The sequence below is a fragment of the Oncorhynchus gorbuscha genome, linkage group LG12 (genome assembly GCF_021184085.1).
Source record: "Oncorhynchus gorbuscha isolate QuinsamMale2020 ecotype Even-year linkage group LG12, OgorEven_v1.0, whole genome shotgun sequence".
In the NCBI taxonomy this organism is placed as follows: domain Eukaryota; kingdom Metazoa; phylum Chordata; class Actinopteri; order Salmoniformes; family Salmonidae; genus Oncorhynchus; species Oncorhynchus gorbuscha.
The window spans coordinates 60,549,530-60,571,103 of record NC_060184.1 but is presented as its reverse complement, the minus strand read 5'-3'; the positions used below and the strand labels follow the sequence as shown (position 1 = coordinate 60,571,103).

General features: G+C 42.4%; 1 protein-coding gene across 2 annotated transcripts; it reads right to left on the bottom strand.

Annotated features, from left to right (window-relative positions):
- Nucleotides 1-5,075: 5,075 nt before the first annotated feature.
- On the bottom strand, nucleotides 5,076-21,091 carry LOC123991189 (calponin-3-like). Of its 2 annotated transcripts, none has more exons than XM_046292507.1 (7): nucleotides 20,836-21,091; nucleotides 8,812-8,933; nucleotides 8,177-8,243; nucleotides 7,609-7,746; nucleotides 7,272-7,388; nucleotides 6,779-6,925; nucleotides 5,076-6,456 (listed from the first exon to the last, which is right to left on the bottom strand). In XM_046292507.1, the coding sequence occupies exons 1-7, from the start codon at nucleotides 20,890-20,892 to the stop codon at nucleotides 6,085-6,087; spliced, it is 1,020 nt and encodes a 339-aa protein (XP_046148463.1). In that variant the 5' UTR covers nucleotides 20,893-21,091; the 3' UTR covers nucleotides 5,076-6,084. The 2 variants fall into 2 exon arrangements, with proteins under 2 accessions (XP_046148463.1, XP_046148464.1); XM_046292508.1 differs by lacking the exon at nucleotides 20,836-21,091 and adding an exon at nucleotides 20,696-20,731.
- Nucleotides 21,092-21,574: the final 483 nt, after the last annotated feature.

Genomic DNA, 21,574 nt, shown 5'->3' with positions numbered 1-21,574 from the left:
CCTTTAAGATTTAGATGCACTATTGTAAAGTGACTGTTCCACTGGATGTCATAAGGTGAATGCACCAATTTGTAAGTCGCTCTGGATAAGAGCGTCTGCTAAATGACTTAAATGTAAATGTAAATGTACAATGAAGATTGGATTTTTATGAATTATCTTTGAAAGACAGGGTCCTGAAAAATATAGATATTTTGTTGTTGCTGAGTTTACATATATGTCAGTGGCATTGGACTAAGATACAGTGGCATAGTATAGAATACAGTATATGCATATGAGATGGGTGAGCAATATTTACACACAATTAAAGTGACTCAGTAACTTCCCGCCCTCCTGGATACCTACAGCACCCGATGTCATAGGAAGGCCAAAACGATCATCAAGGACATCAACCACCCGAGCCACTGCCTGTCCACCCCGCTATCATCCAGAAGACGAGGTCAGTACAGGTGCATTAATTCTGGGACAGAAAGACTGAAAAACAGCTTCTATCTCAAGGCCATCAGACTGATAAACAGCCATCACTAGCACATCAGTATCTAGCATTACATATATATAAATTGCACTCCACACTATTCTACGGTATCTTAGTCACTTTTAAATTGTGTTTACATATTACATCACCCATTTCATTTGTATATACTGTATTATATTCTATACTACACCACTGACTGTTAAACAGCCATCTCCAGCACATCAAAGACAGCTAGCTGCCTATAAACATAGTGACACGATATACTCCGCACACCTGGACCCTATTCCCAGTGATTATTAATTTTTCTAAGTGTGTCCTTGGTTTACCATTGTCCTGTCGATTACTATTACAATGTCCGTTGGTTCATGTGAGAACCTGTGCTGTGTGTTTTGGCTTTCGTGCCATTGTAGTTTGCGCAGATGATTACGGGTCTCGTCCCGTGTGTTAATCAATGTGCATGTGTATTTATTCGAGGTACTCCTCACTCTTTTGTTTGGGTTTCAACCCTGTGTTTTGCATAGTGTTTGTTTGGTCTTCGTCCCCGTGCCTTTACACGGCACACTGTAATTTGGGTATAATAAAAAATCATATTACGCATTCCTGCGCCTGTCTCCCGAATACCTCATACCAACATGACACATAGATTAGGGATCACTGGCCACTTCAAGGAAATGAAACACCAGCCACTTTAATAATGTCTCCGTATCTTGACTTACTCATCTCATATGTATAAACTGTACTCAATACTATTCTACGGTATCTTAGTCACTGAGTACATAATAGTCTTCGGGGTCTGGAATGCTTGTTTCAGGCTTTGGTTGTGTAGTTATTAGCTTTCAACCAACTAAAGGAATTCTACCAAAGTACAGGTTATGTTACAAAAGCAGAAACGTTAGTCATGTTTGTGTGGTGAGATAGGATCGAGACTGAAATAGTCTCTGCCTGGTACTCTTTACACTCTAGTCCTACTGTTGAGTTTTATATGTCAGTAGTAGGATTTGCTTCTGGCCCTCACACTAATTGACAGTAAAACAGAGGATGCCTTCTAATTGTATTTCCTCAAATTGAATCTGAGGTATTCAACATCTCACTGGGAGAAATACTGACTCCATTGTTCGCCCATGTTGCTGTCACTAACTCACAGCGTGGTGTTTGGACTATAGAGATACCAGATTCCCTCTGTTCCCCCATGGTTAATGTTGTATTGTCTCACCCAATGTCAACATGCAAGGAAATTAGGTCTAATTGCTAGACTGAGAAACAAGTAATTTACAGATAATGGCGTATGACTCTCATCCAGCATCCAGCTGGTTTAGATTAGCACTAGCCACAGAGGGCTGCGTTAGTGCACCTCTCTTCCCAAATGAAGACACAATTTGGGCTTCACACGCGAGGCTAATTCTTAGCACGCTAGGCAACTGAGAAGCATTATAGATGCTCTACTCCTTCATTAGAGATTGTAAGGAAAAAAGTGGGAGAATTTAGTACAACATTCGTATGTTGATGGCGAAGCAAAGCTTTGGTCTTTCCAACCAGATGCTAACATTGCAGCAGAATGTACTGTGTCTTGGATGTGACCATGAGAAAAAGATCCAGAGAACCTTTTTAGTACAGGCTATGGTGCAATGGTGGTTGACTTTGTACTTGTGCACATTCTCTGAGTCTGAGCAATGCAAACGTTTTGCTAACAGCCATCCAGGGGCATGTGAGGGAGGATAGGGCCTCATCATACTCACTCCAAGACCCAACTCAACCTATGTATATTGTTAGATCTGTTTAGGTCACAACTAATGACAGCAGTGAAGGATGTTGTGTGCACTTTGTACATTGTTTGACATGCTGTCATTCAAAGGTATCCCTTGAATACAGTAGACACATTCATTGTCGGTTCATTGTGCAGTTTATTTGACAGGCAGTCAAGCAATTAAAATATGTTTCTATGTCAGGTACAGCAATTCCTCTTTTTAAAATGTAATCTTACAGGTTCAGGTTCACTGGGCTAGTAAAGGGCTCCTGGCTCCCGCAAAGGGACTTCCACTGGTCTTGGATCAGGGTCCAAGACTCACCAGTAGTGACTGTATCTCATGATGATCACCAGCCCGTCAGCTGCAGAAAATGGCCCTACACACACGCACACACACACATCCCCCTAGCCTCCATGTCCATGTATCTGTCAGGAGCCTGATATATCCTCCCCCTAACCCCTGTTCCCCTCATCCCCTGTTCCCCCCCATCCCAGGCGAGATTCGTTGAGTTACAGCCCGAGGAGCAGCTAGCTGGAGCTCTCAGCTAATAAAGTCCAGACCTCGGAGAGACGCTAGCCCACAGTCTCCTTCTTTTCTATTGTCTTTGGAGGCAACCAACCATCCATCATGTGTCATTAATTCCCTGCGCGGCTCTATCACGTTACACTGTAAAACCAGGCCACTCGAGTAATATGAAATCAATAGAAATATGCACGGTGGTATTATTACCAAAATATTTTTCAAAATATGCATGGTTGATAACCTGAGATGAAGCTAAAAGCAGTTTCAAACCACAGACCCTCCGTCTGAAGCCTGGTCCTCTCAAAGATGTGTTGACTGGTTGGAAGATCTCTGGGCATTGAGAAACGATGAGGCTTCAATGTCAGCCACAATGCTAGATTTCCTCAGCTGCAATGTGAATACACACCACTGTACCTTCTCTGTTACCTATTAAAATCATTGGTAAACTTTCTCAAGTTACTGTAACTGACCAAAAGACACCGCAAATATGGAAATGAACCAAGACCGAAAAGTAGTCTCTTAAACAGTAACAGTCCGTGGGTAATGGTTACCACACATCGTTTATCAAAGACCTTCAGTACACAGGCTTCCTGACATGTTTTTGGCCCTGAGCAGTGTGTGTGTGTGTGTGTGTGTGTGTGTGGGGCTAGGTATCAACACAGTTTGTGTTTGCCTCCCGCCATGCTGCAGGACTGGTCGTTTCGAGTTCTGCCTTGCCTTTAAAGGCCTTCCTACTGCGGTTGCTGCGGTAACCACCTTATTTGGACTGCCTTCTCTAAAATTGAGTCTTGCGTTTTCGTCCTGGATTCCAAAGCTCACACACAAAGCACTGATTATTCCCAAGCAGTGAACTGACTGGGGCTAAAAAAGGAGACAGCTCTTGAATGAATGCCATAGTTTTCTCATGAAGCCCATTGGTTGAGTTGGCGTGTCACTGTCCTTGGTGTTATGTAGCCCAGTATGGACACACAGTCTGTTTGACTAGCTCTTCACATGGCTGGACACACAAGAGGTCAGCTACCAATAACTATGACGCAGTGTATAAGTAGGCATGATTCATAAACTGTGATAGTGTGAATTTGACAATGGAAAGCAAACAAGTGGATTTCAAGAATTATAAGACCTTGAGCGATGTACTTAATATATAATTGTGGACTCAAAGGAGAAACACTTTGTACATTCATTCCCACTAAAAGTTAATGGTGTGGCGTGTAACACATTATGTTAGGTCTGCCTTTACAAAGCCAGTAAACCATATGCTGCAGCTCTTAACATTCCATCCAGATTGAGGCCTTGAGTGAATTACCATACATCGCCTTTTTGCAGACCATGTCCAACACTAACGCTCCACACACACACACCATGTCCATAACAGACAGCCACCCTCAGAACTGACTCACTCAACCATCCCTTTCCCAGAACACAGGAATGCTAGTTCTCAAAACACACTCATCACATTGCTTTCAGTTCAGCCTTTCTTCTGCTTATTCCATTCAGGAGTGGGACAAAAAGAGAGCAGCAAAGCTTAGCTTAATTAAATTCAGTTTACAAATGTCTGTGGATGCTGGCTGAGCTGCTTGTCCTCTGTCATGGTTGTTTATTGGCTTAGATCTCTGGCCAAGCCATTGGAACAGTTAATCAAGCTCTGCTTTACTGTCACAATTGAAAAACAATTCCTGAGAAGCAGCATAAATGCAGTTATTTATTTAGGCCACACAGACTGCAGTTAACATTTTAATGATTCATTTTTCAACAGTATATGACTAAAAATGGTCAGTAATTGATATATGGAGGGGCACATCAGGCAAGTTTCTCTTCAGCCAGTGGGAGTGTCAGTAATGGCATCCTATTCCCTACATAGTGCAATACTTTTGAGTAGAACACTGTTAGCCTGGACAAATCCTATGACTTTATTTTGCAGACTTATTTTAGTTTCACTTTTGAGACGAACTGCTGCACTGTGGGACATCGATTCAGGCAGAGGGCTGCTTTCCAAAAGCCGTCTCAGAGACATCCACTGTGGCTAAAGCCTCAAACAGAATATTGAGAGTAATTTTAGGTCTATATGAATAGTTTTAATATACAACCAAAGCTCAGCAATGTTCCAATTCGTCATCATAAAATGTACAAGACTAGCATGCCTTCCTAATGGAATCAAAAGTCCTGCAAACCAGTTAGTATTAAAGGGCAAATGCCAATCAGAATCACAATGTGGAAAAATCATTCCTGCTTCAGGCATGTCATTTAATTCTGGTTCAATTACATTACCGATTTATATAGAGGAAATTTGATAAAAGATTGGAAGACAGTGCAAATAAAGTTGACAATAGACTATGAAAGCTTGGAGAACCAAGGAATAGGCTTTATTTGGAACATACATTTTTGCTTTAAAAATATAAAAAAAATAATTACATAACAGGACAGGCTGCGTCTGAAATGGAACCCTATATAGTGCACTACTTTAGACCAGAGCCCTGGCTAAAAGTAGTGCACTATATAGGGAATAGGGTGCCTTTTCAGACACCACACTAGTTTATAATGAGAGACATGGCAATAAATACAGTGGGAATGGAGGGTGGCTATAAGAACATGAGACATGGCACAATAAGACTAGCCCTACTGTATGCATCTGGTCTAATGGAATAGCCATTAGAAATTACTCGATTATGCGATTTTAGGAAAATAAATGGTGCAGTGATTTGTATTGAAACATACCAAAAAATTTAAACAGACGAGACGGCCACTGGTTACTCTGAGGCTCACTCAATTGTATTGATGTAAAAAAAGGTAATAATTGTTCCTTTTAGGTTGGCAGAAAGCAAAGCAGTCGGTGAATTCATTCCTTTAAAGGGATGATATGATCAGTAAAAGAAGTCTAAGGGATAAAAAAAAGTAGAATGGTTGCAAATGCTACAAAGTTGGCAAAATTATTCTTTACTTCACAGTGTCCCATACTTCATAATGTAATGGTATAATAATATAGCATCTCCAACACCATCTCAGCACTTTATGCTTTAACGACATCGGTATGGACACTACTGCTCAAATGGAAGGAGAGTTGGGGAGGTGGTGGAGAAGGAACGCACTCGACAATATTTATCTCTTGTGCTTCAATAAAAAAAATGTTAAAGATTAGCGAGGATAGCAAAAGACTTGCTCTGTTTGTCATCAATAAAATACACTGGTTTAATACTGCTCCGTCTAGCGGTCGTGGTGGTGTTAAGGTGGCGCCGGATTAACCTGGTCCCAGATCTGTTTGTGCGGTCTTGCCAACGCCTATGGTCATTGGCAAGACAGCACAAACTAATCTGGGACCAGGCTAGTGCCAGATGGCCCCGGACAGCCCTAATAGTCGATTCCCTGGTCGATGTTGTTGTAGTGGGCCACGTCGCTGTAGTTGTCCTCTTCCTGATAAGCCACTGGGTACTCCTCCCCCTCTCCCTCCTGGAGGAATTCCTCTGCCTGATAGTCACTGTCGCTGATCTCAGAGCAGTTGGTACCCGTGCCTTGGCTCCCGTTGGTATGTATGACGGGCTCAGTGGGCGAGCCGCAGTACTTGGGGTCGTACACCTGGCGTCCCAGCCCGTACGCACTCATGCCTTTCTGGGACGCCACCTTGTTGGTGCCCATCTGCAGGGAGATGGTGGAGTTGTCAACTGGATGCACCTGCTTATTGTCGAAGATGTCCCGACGCGTTCCCGGGCAGGACATACCAGCCTGGATGGGGGGGGGGGGGGGGGGGGCACACTTTAGGAGCTTTCCAGGAAAACAGTTGTTGACTTTGATTGTCTTCAAGACAAATATACGTATCAACCATGTGATTATGGCGATGTGCAATGAAAAGCCATGTGAAGTCTCAGTCATATTGTACACTAGATCCCATTGCTCTCCGTTACATTCCCTTGGCTCTCTTGAAAGTAGCACTTGCTAGCTAGTTCCTTCCATTACATAGGTTCCATCGAAGTAGACCCCTATAAATGCATCAGTGTTCGTTCTACCCATAGACATTCACAGTGTTTATATACATAATTGGTTATACCTGGCTGGCTCCTTTGTTGGTACCCATCTGCAGACTGATGGTGGTCTGGTCATAAGGCTTGTCTGTCTGGGACCTTGGGTCGTAAAGATGTCTTCTGGTCCCATATGCTGTCATACCAGCCTGGCTCGCACACTTGTTGGTCCCCATCTAAAACACACAGGAACATAGCTGAACAGACGTATTACACTTACATTTTAGTCATTTAGCAGACACTCTTATCCAGAGCGACTTCACCTAGTTCGTTTGGGGATTAGAACCAGGTTACTGGCCCTTTTCTCTTAACCGCTAGGCTACCTGCCGCCCTACATCTATTACAAGCGATTGAATAATCAGTTAAATAAGCTACATACAAAACATTCATTAAAATCAGGATGATTTCCATTGGCAAAATATTGAAAGGTATAATAATGAACAAAAAAAACATGTTATTATATAGGTCACATCCAGTAACAGTCCAACAACCTGTGGCTGTTTGAGCATCATCATGTCTTACCTGCAGTCCGATGACGCATTGTCCAGCCTTGATCTTATCGTCATCAAAATGGCGTGTCTGTTTGTCTGCGTATTTCACACCAATGTCACACGATGTGTGCATGCCTTTGGTCTTTGCCTGTGGAAGAAGATACGAATGTGGAAATATACTGATGCTACAAGTCCCTTGGAGAGAAGGAACCCTATCAGAATGTCTTGATAACACTTTACAATAGGTGTCAAAGTCTTTCTCCCAGCAGACACTAACTGTACCATAACATGTCTTGTATGTTTAAAAAAAATCTAAATACTATTCATAATTAAGGAAGTCTTTCTACCCCCCTGGGTATCACACTCACTATGCTAGCAAGGGAGAGCAATGTGCTCTGGACTTGGGTCATGTTGCCGTTCTCAAACAGGTCATTGGCCTCGAAGATGTCATTGGGCTTCATGCCGTAGGCCAGGATGGCTTTGATGAAGTTGCCAAGGTTCTCCAGCTGGGGGAACAAAACACAGGTTACAGATAGAAATAGATTGAATAGAGCTGGCATGATTCCCTATTATTTCTGACAAGACAATATATTTTCTACACGTTACATTTCTATCAGAATGTTCTGTGACATTATATCCTCCTGATGGGCATAGCAGAGATTGAGGGGGGGGCTTTAGTAAGAACATCAGGAAGTAATAACTCCATAAAGAAGGTGTTGTGTGTGTGTGTGTGTGTGTGTGTGTGTGTGTGTGTGTGTGTGAGAGCCAGAGTGAGGAGAGAGAGTCCATTTATTCTCCATGCATGACATATGGCTTGCAGGTCTTAAAACGGTATTAATGAGCTAAACAGCCACCCTTTTGTCTTTGTGCTTTTTATTTTATTACGGAAGACAGTACTCTAAACCACTCCATATATTGAAGTTTAGGTTAGCCTACCTTGTGCCAGTTCAGTTGTGAGTGGTTAATTTTCTTTATCGAGCCAGGTTGCAGTTTGTTTATCAATCTAAGAAAGAGAGAAGGTCAGTCTATCAAATCTGATTGGTCACGTACACATTTTTCAGATGTTATCGCAGGTGTGGTCCTTCTGTAGCTCAGTTGGTAGAGCATGGCGCTTGTAACGCCAGGGTAGTGGGTTCGATTCCCAGGACCACCCATACGTAGAATGTATGCACACATGACTGTAAGTCGCTTTGGATAAAAGCGTCTGCTAAATGGCATATATTATATATAGTGTAGCGAAATGTTTATGCATCTTACACACACATTCAGTTTAAAGTATTCAAGTTCAATGAAAAATAAATATATATATAATCCTTGGGGGGGTAAATATGCTGAGGACAATATCTGCAATATGTTTATTCAACTGGAATATACAAACAGACAAAACACAAATCATCACATCAATCTGTGGATAGACTGGAGTGTGATTGATTACTCATATGTAAAATCCCAGTCAGTCTCCACTCTGCAAACATTAGCTGCAGATCACAGCATAGTGTGGAGGGCGCACACACACAGCAATGTCAACCCTCTGTCACCGTCAGCCCTGCAGTAAACACACAGACACTTACTCTCCCAGGATGACTCCATCCTTTAGGCCCTTCTGGAAGTTCTCGCCGATGGCCATCGCCGTCACCTCCTCGATCCAGAACCGAAGCTCCTCCTCCTTTTGCATGTCATATTTGCCTGCGATCTGAGAAGGTGAAAGCACACAGTGGCTTAGTAAAAGTTGTCAGAACCTAGAGGAACATCTATGTTCAAGCTACAGGGTTGCATGGCGTGTTTCATAATGTCCTTTGACATCGTAATAAAATAAAAATGTTTTTCCCCATCGAGAAGACTAAGAAGTTGTTAGCAAGCTGGGCTTTTACATATGTGCCCCAAATGGCACCCTATTCCCTATTTAGTGCACCACTTTTGATTTGAGCCCTGGTGAAAAGTAGTGCACCATAAAAAGAATAGGGTGTCATTTCAGCAGAGTAAGTACTGAGCTGTGGGGTAAATCAACAGGCTGGGACTGGGGGGGGGCTTAAAGCTCAAATGTTGACCTTCTGTCTGGAATAGCATAAGAGCCCAGACGTTTGGCTTTAAATGTTGTGCCAACCAGACGTGTATTTTTTTATTTAACGAGGTAAGTCAGTTAACCTCTACGGGATCGGTGTCCCCCCACGCGGGATGGTTGAGCTAATAATATAATAATAATAATAAATGCCATTTAGCAGACACTTTTATCCAAAGCGACTTACAGTCATGTGTGCATACATTCTACGTATGGGTGGTCCCGGGAATCGAACCCACTACCCTGGCGTTACAAGCGCCATGCTCTACCAACTGAGCTACAGAGGACCATAATGTAGGCTAATGTGATTAGCATGAGTTTGTAAGTAACAAGAACATTTCCCAGGACAGACATATCTGATATGGGTTGAAAGCTTAAATTCTTGTTAATCTAACTGCACTGTCCAATTTACAGTAGCTATTACAGTGAAAGAATACCATTATATTGTTTGAGTAAAGGGTACAGTTATTTACTTGAACATTTATGAATAAACCAAATTAGGCACATTTGGGCAGTCTCAATACAACATTTGGAATAGAAATGCAATGGTTCATTTGATCAGTCTTTGCACACACACACACTGCTGCCACACACACACTGCTGCCATCTAGTGGCCAAAATCAAATTGCACCTAACCTGGAACAGTACATTGTGACCTTTCTCTTGAATTTCAAAGATGATTGAACAAAAAAAAATCATGTTTTTTTTCTTTGTATTATCGTTTACCAGATCAAATGTGTTATGTTCTCCTACATTCATTTCACATTTCCACAAACAAATAGTATCATGAATATGCATATCCTTACTTCAGGTCCTGAGCTATAGGCAGTTAGATTTGGATATGTCATTTTAGGTGAAAATTGAGAGAAAAAAAAAAGGTTCCGATCCTTAAGAAGGTTTAAAGAACAAATTCTTATTTACAATGATGGCCTAACCCAGACAAACGCTGGGCCAATTGTGCGCCACCTTATGGGACTCCCAATCACGGCCGGTTGTGATACAGCCTGGAATTGAACTAGGGTCTACAGTGACACCACTAGCACTGAGATGCCGTGCATTTGGCTCCTGAGTGGCGCAGCAGTCTAAGTGATTTAGCTAAGTGATTCATGTAATATAGATTGTTGTTAGAACCTTATTGGGTCCAAACAAACAGTAAAGATGTCAACCGTCCTAGTGAGACCCAACATTACGTCAGAAATGCTTTCAGATTCCCACATCGGCTTCAAAGCCGAGAAAAAAAACACAAATTCACGTTGTTCATAAGGGAGCCCATGATGCAACCACGGTTTACTGAGAACTAAAAGAGAAGCTATTTTCGAGACTGACAGACACTAGCACAAACGAAGACACTTAAGGCCATTGGTGTAGTCCGATGTAGTTTTTTCTAGAGCACTTTAATCCTGGTCTATTGCCAGGAAAATAAATGGCAATAATCTATTTATTATTGTCTTGTGTTTTAGTGACAGTCCGTTCTCCCAGGTCAGCGCACTATGATGCTGGGTAGCTAATGTGCACCAGGACACAGCTCAGAGGGGAAGTGATGCTATTGGCATCATGGCATGGACAGTAGCCATCGGAGGAAGAGGAAGTGTGTATGTGAATGTGAAGCCAATTACAATGCAATGCTCCTCTTCTTCTCCCACTGCTTTCTCTCCATTACACACACCACGAGAAGTCAAGGGCTTGGAAACTTTCCAAGCTGGCTCTCTGGATCTGCTAAAAATGGTACATTGAATGAGTTGTAATCTACTGTAAATGACTAAGTACTGTAAATTATCCACAATTAGATTGCGCAATGCCATGGAATGTTTCCAGGTCCTTTTTACAAATGTCACACTACTGAGTATATTTAACTGTGCTTCGCAGCTACAGTCACCCATTAGTTCATATTCCATAGTAAACAAACACTTCAACATTGGCCTATGTCCTATAAACATGGGCTTTTAAAAAGTGCACTGCACAGTTCACACGGGAGTCAGTTAAACAAAACAACCTCATCTCTATACATCTCTATATCTAGTCAAAGAGGAAGAAGACAAAGCATCTTGCCTCCATTCCACTCCACTCCTCACATTATAGTCCATTCTTTGTTTCACCTTTACTCTACAACTGTAGCTTATTCCCAGTGTGCGGATATTAGCTCTTTAGCACCACATGTTAATACTGGGATTCAAGAGCGATGCTATATGTAGGCTATGTAGCAATGTAAACCAGGCATTTGAAAGCTAATAAAGCCATTGGGGTAATGACAGCCTTTTAGCACTACTATGCGAGACTGAAAGCTTGAAGCCCATAAACTTGTAGCCAACTTCTTCCCCCCCTACTCGGCAGAGAAAGGCTTGTTTTCATTTAACTGCAGTTTATCACCCCCCCCCCCCCCCCCCACACACACACACACACACACTAAATCCTGTCAGCTGGAATGTGAAGGCCGTCACCAGAAAGACATGCCCTCTCTGAAGCGGTGTGTGTGTGTGTGTGTGTGAGAGAGAGGGAGAGAGTGAGAAACGAGGCCCTGTTCTCACATAATAACAGGCAAAGGCAAATCTTCAAACGTCCCTCCATCTTGTAAAAAGACCAAAGTGGGGTTCTAGTTGCAAAACATGACTCAATGAGAGGACTGGGATGGAGTGGAAGGGTTATAGAGGAACTTGTCCATCCCTTCTGAACAGCTTGACAGCACACTGTCATTTACAAAAATTCATCAGAGGCTTTTTGTGCCACTGACTGATAGCAGCTGGAAGCCAAACCATCACCCGAGAACACACAGAGCCCTCAGAGAAATCAGGGAGGGGAGAGATTTCTCTTCACTTCTCTCCCAGCACAGCAGTACTAGTCTAGGAACACTGCCAACTCCCCCCGGTTCTCTTATGTGTTGGAGTCGTTAAACGGAAAGCTTCTGAGGAGAAATCTGGAAAGCTACATGGGCTAAACCCCACTGGAATTGAACCCCAGACAAGCCCGTCTTCCACAACCCAACACTGTACTCCAAAGCATTTCCTGATGACGTTGCAGAACCTAGAAAAACATCTGGACGGAGAAGAAGGTTTAAAAGGGAGAAAATGCCCCAGAAGTCCAACACGATCAATTCAATATAGGCTAGATACACCACTGTTGAGGCAATCGTTGTTTAAAATCAATAACATGTGTATCATCCAGTCTGGTATTGTTTCTCTTTGAAATAATTTATAGTGAAAGGGAATTATATAGTCATGAAGTTCCTTACAAAAACCTGTTAGAGGTCGAGAATTTAAGCAGCTTTTCGCAGCTTTGTTAAAAATCACGCAACATTTCAGCGCCCTGCTATTCATGCCAGGAATATAGTATATGCATATGATTAGTATGTGTGGATAGAAAACACTCAGACGTTTCTAAAACTGGTTAAATCACAGCTGTGACTATAACAGAACGTGCGTTTCATCGAAAAGTGCATGAAAATATAATCACTGAAAATGGAAAAAAATATCCATCCGCGACTTCAAGGAATTGTTCAAAGTGAACCGAATTAAAGTAGGCCGAGGTTGCAGTGCCTACAGCTTCCACACGTTGTCTAGAGTCTTGCCATTTGATTCGCAATTGATTCTTGGTCTAACCGAATCAAGGGAACCACTTCCCTCCGGTCTCTGACCGGATGTTTTGGTCGAGCTTTCTTCAGACATGTTTTCGACAAGGACAGCTAAAGAATTTACATCGCCTCCTGATGAATTTTAGCGCTTATTAACGTGTACTAATACCTAAAGTTGCATTACAAAAGTATTTCGAAGTGGTTTGTGAAAGTTTATCGTCGACTTTTTGAATTTTAAAAAATGACGTTACGTTACGAAACGCTATTTTTTTCCGTTTATCACACAGTATTCTTAGATCGATATCTAGGCTATATATGGACCGATTTAATCGAAAAAAGACCCTAAATTATGTTTATGGGACATCCAGGAGTGCCAAGAAAGAAGCTCGTCAAAGGTAATGAATGTTTTATATTTTATTTCAGCGTTTTTGGTTTGCGCCGGCTAACGCAAAATCTGTCGTGTTAGGTGACTGCAGTATTTTGAGGGTGCATGGTATCAGATAATAGCTTCTCGTGCTTTCGCCGAAAAGCATTTTACAAATCTGACTTGGTGGATAGATTCACAACGAGTGTAGCTTTAATTCAGTATATTGTATGTCAATTTTAATGAAAGTTTGAGGTTTATCAACCTCTATAGGTGGCGCTCTTGAACATTTCCGCTGATTGTGGTTCCCACCACAGGACCACGTCCCTATCGATCCCATTTATACAATATCTTAAAGAATTGAGGGCATCTCCAACAGGGAACTTGACAGAGTCTATGACCAGAATGACCCCCACTTGATTAATTATTTGTTCAATCACACACACATGACGAAGTATTGAACAAACAGTCCAGCTGGTATTCATTCATATTTAACCACTATCCGTTAGCTCTGAAAATGCTCCGTAGACCACATAATGTGAAGTGATTGGCCGTGCTATAGAATATGTAGTGAACTAGAAAATGTTTACATGTAGTTTGGAGCCTTAATAAAAACCAAACTTGAGACATGTGGAAAGAGCTAGATGTTAATTAAGCAAGAAACCAACTAACAATAACAAAAAAGTCCAGAGTCAACAAATCGTAGATTAAGCCTTTAACATGTTGTTACAGGCAATAGTGTTAGCACAAATAAGTGCACTAGCTAACATTAGCCTTCATCAAAGTTGAACATGTCAAGGTTGGTGAAACGCACAGTGTCGATCTTGGATGTGAAAGTAAAAAAAGCTGAACAATGGTTTCAGGAAAAGGGCTCAATTTCTGTTCACCCCAAAACAGCATCTCAGGGGTTAACGCAACAGAACAAGGAATTCAGGAATCAGTCTCACTGTGAAAAGAAAATCCAGCCTGAACCATAGCAGGGAGGGAATTGTCTCCCGTCAGCAAATAGCAGGGGAACACTCCATCCCCCAACACTTCTCCCTGCAGCGCTCCCCCCACATTGGTAGTAATGGTATTGTGTTTTACTATTTAAAAAGGGGGGGGGGGGAAACAACCCCACAATAACCAGTCCTCCACCACATATCTGGGTCATTTTCATTTGGCACCAAAGCATAGAAAACAGACTAAAACATGGAGGGGCTACCTGGACTTTTGAGAAGGACTACCTAGACTCATGTTTCATGTTCTGTTTCAAAGCCAGGGAAGCCCGAGATGGGCCTCATTCAGCCATCCCCGGGCTCCTATCCAGGTCTCCCTGCCTGCTCCAGGGGCACTAGAGAAAACACACATTGAGGTAGAGGAGAGCAGAGGAGATGGACAGAGCTTGTATTGTTGTGTGTCTTGTGGTTCCAAGACTGCACGTCTGCAATCTTTTTCCTGCCAAAGATTCAGCAGAGATATACAACCAAATGCTCTGTTTGCTTGAGGAACCAACAACTCGCCCACCCAAAGACTTCAATGGAGGGGAAAAACAAACAAGGCAGATTCAGACCTACATGAATGGCGAGTCTTTGTAGCCCCACTATCTACGATCAACTATTTTAGCAAGCATGTATTAGTGAGTAATCAGATAAATGTGATGGGATCTCCTATCAGACCCAGCTGGAGAAAATATAATATTTACTACTGAAACCCTTTGGGTGAGAAACAAACCTAACATTAAGTTGTTATTGTCTGGGTGGAAATCTTTACTTCCGAAACCTTTGGGCTGAAATGAAAACAAAACGCAACATGAAATTCTCAGGAGGGCTATAGGCTACTTGGTGGTGACCCAACGTCTTCTGACCTCATTAATACGACTCCCTCTTTCACACAGGACCGGATTCAGCTAAAAGCTCTACCCTAACAAGAGCAGTCAAACTAACTTCACCACCCTCCAACTGCTGTAGGAAAGATATGACAGATGTGAGTTCATGTGCTCCCAGGCTCCGGAGGGAATTCCTGCACTATTTTACAAACACTTGAGAAGTCCCAGCCCCCAAAAAAACACCAGTTAGTCAGTCAGTCAAACATTTGGTCAACACTTCAACCTGATTGGCGGTGATCCCTTGGAAAGCACTGCTGGCTTGTTTGATTACAAATAAGTAAAGTGGTGGTTTGACTTTATAAACAATATGGGCTGAGGAAAGTAACTTTGGAACACAGACCGTTCCAAACATTCAGCTTCAGCTTTTTCCTCTAACATAATCAAGCAGGAAAGGACCACAACTATTATTCATTTAAAGTGCGCGTGTGTGTGGTTGAATGACAGTTGCTGGTCATCTTTCGACATTAGCGAGCATTTACATTGGAAACTAAGCTGCTTTCCATTTCCCCTTTCAGAATGCACTGGATATTTATCACAATTAGCCCTCAAATAAAGCATGTGTGTTGGCAGCCACCCTGGAAAATATCAGAAAGCACACACGCATTAGAAGAACGAGAGCTAACGTCACTAATATTTTCCCGGCTGAGCCAGCGTTTGGCTGTACTAGTATCGCTCATCTGATCCTGTCAAGGTTCAAGAGATTACCTTAACTACAAGCTTTTCATACCACCACAATGTGAATTAAAGTACAAATGTAAAACAGGGGCGGTAGGTACAGCTAGGAGACATGGCGCAGTAGCCTAAAACTGTAGCCGGTCTTGAACCACTTTGTGGATCAGATGGACCACAACAGAAACTGTGCTAATTAAGGAATGAGGTGGTCGGGTCTCATTAAGGCATGAGAAACAGATGGTTTGAGCCACAGGATTTTAACTCTGCTTGGAACCACAGCTTAATGAATTTATACTTGTAAAATCCCAGCTTCAGGCAGAGAGACCTCTCAAAATGACACAAATCATAGGAGAGAGAGAGAGAGCACCATAGCTCAGTGAATTAGAGATCTTTCAGATTGGGTTGTTTGTTGCCAGTTTCCAGGTTCCAGTTTCTCACGTTCAGGAAGTGTGGCAATGTGAGACTAGGGGATGTTGGTAATAGAGAGGAATCATTGAGGAATTCTAAGCATCTCTGACATGTGACTTCCAAAGAAGCCCATACAATACGAGTGATTGCATATATAGTTTCCTCCAGTTTCTGCAGTGTGTATTTAATTGGAGCTTGATAAATTCACAATCTGCTGGAGTGTTTGACAAATTCCTGACTTAGTGTGCCAAATGTTGACATAGAAATCTGTCACTTTGAAAGCCAACCAGTGCAAGGCAATGTATGAATGGACTGTGTAGGCTACTCTAACACTGGGTTTGTTGATGATCTCATCGTTCTGCAACACACTTAAATACAGTAGCCTTGATTCCACTGTGTTGTTCACAAGGTTTTGCGATCCTGGTAAATTTCTCCTCAAGGATTGTTGAAAAATATTCATTATCATTGGCCAACAGCAGGCTATGGCTGCATGCTTATCTTTTATCAGAGAGAGAGAAACATTGGCTGCCATCTGGCACCACTGCTATCAATTCAAACCGAGACAGGGCAGATAGAAACTGTACACGAGACACAGTTTCACATAAACATTACACATGGGCCTGAGTAGGCTATGCGCCTTCAGCCTTGACTGTCCTGTTTCCGATGGATAGGCTGATCGATGATGTCATTATTCAGTCATTTCCTACAGGGGGACAACTTCGGTAGCCTAGGCCAATGTTATGAACCAGTGGGATATCAAATCCAATTTTATTGGTCACATACACATGGTTAGCGGATGTTAATGCGAGTGTAACAAAATGCTTGTGCTTCTATTCCTTTTATATTTAACAAGTAATCTAACAAATTCACAATGACTACCTTATACACACACATATGTAAAGAGATGAATAAGAATATGTACATATAAATATATGGATGAGCGATGGCCGTGCGGCATAGGCAAGATGCAGTAGATGGTATAGAATATGGTATATACATATGAGATGAATCATGTAGGATATGTAGACATTAAAGTAGTGTTATTTAAAGTGACTAAAGAAAGGTATTAAAGTGGCCAGAGATTTGAGTCTGTAAGTTGGCAGCAGCCACTCTATGTTAGTGATGGCTGTTCAACAGTCTGATGGCCTTGAGATAAAAGCTGTTTTTCCAGTCTCTCTGTCCCAGCTTTGATGTCCTGTACTGACCTCACCTTCTGGATGATAGCGGTGTGAACAGGCAGTGGCTTGGGTGGTTGTTGTCCTTGATGATCTGTTTGGCCTTCCTATGACATCGGGTGCTGTAGGTGTCCTGGGAGGGCAGGTAGTTTGCCCCCGGTGATGCGTTGTGCAGACCACATTACCCTCTAGAGAGCCTTACGGTTATGGGCAGAGCAGTTGCCGTACCAGGCAGTGATACAGCCCGACAGGATGCTCTCGATTGTGCATCTATAAAAGTATGTGGTTTCGGTTACAAGCCAAATTTCTTCAGCCTCTTGAAAAAACGCTGATGCGCCCTCTTCACTGTGCTGTCTGTGTAGATGAACCATTTCAGTTTGTCCGTGATGTGTACGCCGAGGAACATAAAACTTTCCACCTTCTCCACTACTGTCCCGTCGATGTGGATGAGGGGATGCTCCCTCTGCTGTTTACTGAAGTCCACGATCAGCTCCTTTGTTTTGTTGAGTGAGGTTATTTTCCTGACACCACACTCCGAGAGCCCTCACCTCCTCCCTGTAGGCATTCTCATCATTGTTGGTAATCAAGCCTACCACTGTAGTGTCGTCTGCAAACTTGATGATTGAGTTGGAGGCGTGCATGGCTACACAGTCATGGGTGAACAGAGAGTACAGGAGAGGGCGGAGAACGCACCCTTGTGGGGCCCCAGTGTTGAGGATCAGCTGGGTAGATGTTTCCTACCCTCACCACCTGGGGGTGGCCAGTCAGAAAGTCCAGGACCCAGTTTCACAGGGCGGGGTCGAGACCCAGGGTCTCGAGCTTAATGACCAGTTTGGAGGGTACTATGGTGTTAAATGCTCAGCTGTAGTTAATGAACAGCATTCTTACATAGGTATTTCTCTTGTCCAGATGGGATAGGGCAGTGTGCAGTGTGATGGCGATTGCATAGTCTGTGGACCTATTGAGGCAGTAAGCAAATTGGAGTGGGTCTAGGGTATTAGGTAGGGTGGAGGTGATATGATCCTTGACTAGTCTCTCAAAGCACTTCATGATGACAGAAGTGAGTGCTACAGGGCAATGGTCATTTAGTTCAGTTTACCTTAGCTTTCTTGGGAACAGGAACAATGGTGGCCATTTTGAAGCCTGTGGGGAAGAGCAGACTGGGATAGGGATTGATTGAATATGTTCATAAACACACCAGCCAGCTGGTCTGCGCATGCTTTGAAGACACATCAAGGGATGCCATCTGGGCCGGCAGCCTTGTGAGGGTAAACATGTTTAAATATTTTACTCACGTTGGCCACGGTGAAGGAGAGCTCACAGGCTTTGGTAGCGGGCCATGTCAGTGGCACAGCATTGTCCTCAAAGCGAGCAAAGAAGTTGTTTAATTTGTCTGGGAGCAAGACGTTGATGTCTGCAACAGGGCTGGTTTTCTTTTTGTAACCTGTGATTGACTGTAGACCCTGCCACATAGGTCTCCCGTTTGAGCCGTTGAATTGTGACTCTACTTTGTCTCTATACTGACACTTTGCGTGTTTGATTGCCTTGCGGAGGGAATAGCTACACTGTTTTCGGTCATGTTTTGAGTCACCTAGCCATAATTAAAAACGGTGCTTCGTGCTTTCAGTTTTGCGCGAATGCTGCCATGAATCCACAGTTTCTGGTTAGAGAAGGTATTAATAGTCAGTGGGTACATCCCCACCGATGCACAGACTAATAAATGTGCTCACCTAGTCAGCGTATATGTAAATGTTGTTGCCTGAGGCTACCTGGAACAAATCCCAGTCCACGTGATCAAAGCAATCTTGAAGCTTGGAATCCGATTGGTCAGACCAGTGTTGGATAGATCTGAGCACAGGTGTTTCCTGTTTTAGTTTCTTGTCTGTAGGCTGGGAGGAACATAATGGAGTCATGGTCAGATTTGCCGAAGGGAGGGCGGGCTTTGCATGCATCGTGGAAGTTAGAGTAGCAATGGTCCAGAATGCTACCAGCTCATGTCGCTCATTCGATATGCTGATCGAATTTACTTGGCTCATCGCATTCTACCAACTCTTTGTGGCGGACCGAGCGCCTGCAAGCTGACCACGATCGTCAGTTGAACAGTGTTTCCTCTGACACATAGGTGAGGCTGGCTTCTGAGTTAAGTCAGTGGTTGTTAAGAAGAGCGGCTAGGCGGGTCATGTTTCGGAGGATGCATGACACAACCTTCGCTTCTCCCGAGCCTGTTGGGGAGTTGCAGCGATGAGACAAGATCGTACTTGGATAACATGAAGTTGGGGGTAAAATTCCACTATTTTTATTTTTAAATAACAAATAATTTGATACTAACCTATGTAAGAGTCATAACTTGTAATACATTGACCAAAGAGAGACTGTCAAAGAAAACAGCAGAGATTCTGTTTTTAGAAGTGAGTTCATGGCTAAGTGATTTGAGGAAGTGACTTGCTGTTTGGAGCAGGTTTCTCAAAAATGTGAAATCACAAACAAAAAAAAGTGTCTTTTACATCAAAAATAGAGATTTGGTGGTTACATCTCTCATTTATATGGGCTGCCATTTGGCTGAAACACAATTTCAGGATTGTGGCTTTAAACCATTGCCACATTTAAATGTGGGGGCATAGCCTACCCATTGCCCCTATACTGCAGACTAATGACGTCAGTCTTATCAGTGAGCTGGCTTATTTGGCTCAGGTCAGTTAAAACAGCAGGTGATTTGGCTCCTAAAATGGCTATTCGTTCAGTAATAACCGATCTCTAATGTAAAACCTACAAAGTTGCCTAGCTCTATGTCAGATCTTGACATGAGAGTTCAAATATCCTACAGCTTTACATGACGACATTATTGGGCGCCCTGAAGAAGAAAAAAAACAACGCACTGCATAAATGTGTGGACCAGAAAAAGTCTCACCTTACTATTGTTCCTGCAGTGAGTAATTATAATATTCAGAGAATGTTTGTATAACTTTTCTGCAGTTAATCGTTGTCTGGAGAGAATTTAAAAAAAGGCTCTTTCACAGACGTGATTCGGTTAACTGTTAAAAAAATGTAAAAAAATAAAAAAACGTTCGAACCAACCATCACTAGCGAACTCCTCCCTGTCCCACTGCATTGGGTTTAGTTGGCTTACACTCATGCTACTTCCAGTGATTCTTTTTGAAAACACTTAAGTAAAAACAGTTGGTAGTTTTAAAAAACTGTTTAATTAATGTGTTAAACTTGTTTTTTTCCGTCTAAATTTCTGTAGGGGATAGCCCCATATGAAAATGGCCCTTGTAGCCTATTAATCATAATCAAAGATGATCTGCCATAACAGTGCATCAAACTATTAAACCAAGGACGACTCACATGTTCAACTCTGTAGCCCATTTCAGCTGCAGCAGCAATTGGTTGGTTCAGTTGGTTTATCCATAACGGCAATAATTTACAAACCAAAATGTGGTTATAAAAAAACAAACAAATGATTTACTTTTTAGTTCTTTACTCACTTTGCTTTTCACCTCTGCTGATAACCCGTAGGCTGGTCCCTTATTGAATGAAGTCATATTTGTTTTAGATTTACAACCAAAGTCAATATCCACTGCTACAAAGTAGCAAAAACGATTCCTTTCGGTTACTTTGTATCACACAACGAACAGCGTAGTTCGGCGTCCCGTTCAGTCAGTCCAAAGGAGGAGTTTAAATCCGTGCAAATGTGTGGACTGTGAGTATCGCAGAGGCTGGTCGGACTAAAACTTCTCGCTTCAATACCTCATTTTTGTTTGGAAAAAATTTCGCAAGACCATTGACGGAGCCTTCCGAACCAATCAGAGGAGCGGATTCTACATACCTCTCCCCATTGTTGGAGGCTGCTACTGTAGTGCATTTCTACGGAAAGAATGATGTTAGTGATTTTACCAGGCACAAGCTATCCTATGTTATCTGATTTTACTGTCCATTTGGTTTGACATTTGATATCTAATGATGTTGTTGTGGCTACAAACTTCACTGATTTACACTGAAAAAGAGGGAAATTAAGCACAGCATAGCCTATAATACATCTTTAGGTAAGTAATAGGTTTAATTTCATTGTTTGATGATTTGTAGGCTACTAAAAGAAACCAAACACTGATTTATTTACTTACATTCCCTATAATAAGCATATATTGACAAAACGGATCTTGGTGCCTCTTATTGATTGGATCACTGCAGCCTTACATGCTTGTAAAATAACAAATTATTTCAATC

Coding starts and splice junctions, on each gene's coding strand:
- LOC123991189 (XM_046292507.1), bottom strand. CDS start 20,892: ATGACTTCATTCAATAAGGGACCAGCCTACGGGTTATCAGCAGAGGTG. Junction 7,389..7,608: donor TGCTCTCCCTTGCTAGCATA/GTGAGTGTGATA, acceptor CTTCTTCCACAG/GCAAAGACCAAAGGCATGCA. Junction 6,457..6,778: donor CCAACAAAGGAGCCAGCCAG/GTATAACCAATT, acceptor CCCCCCATCCAG/GCTGGTATGTCCTGCCCGGG.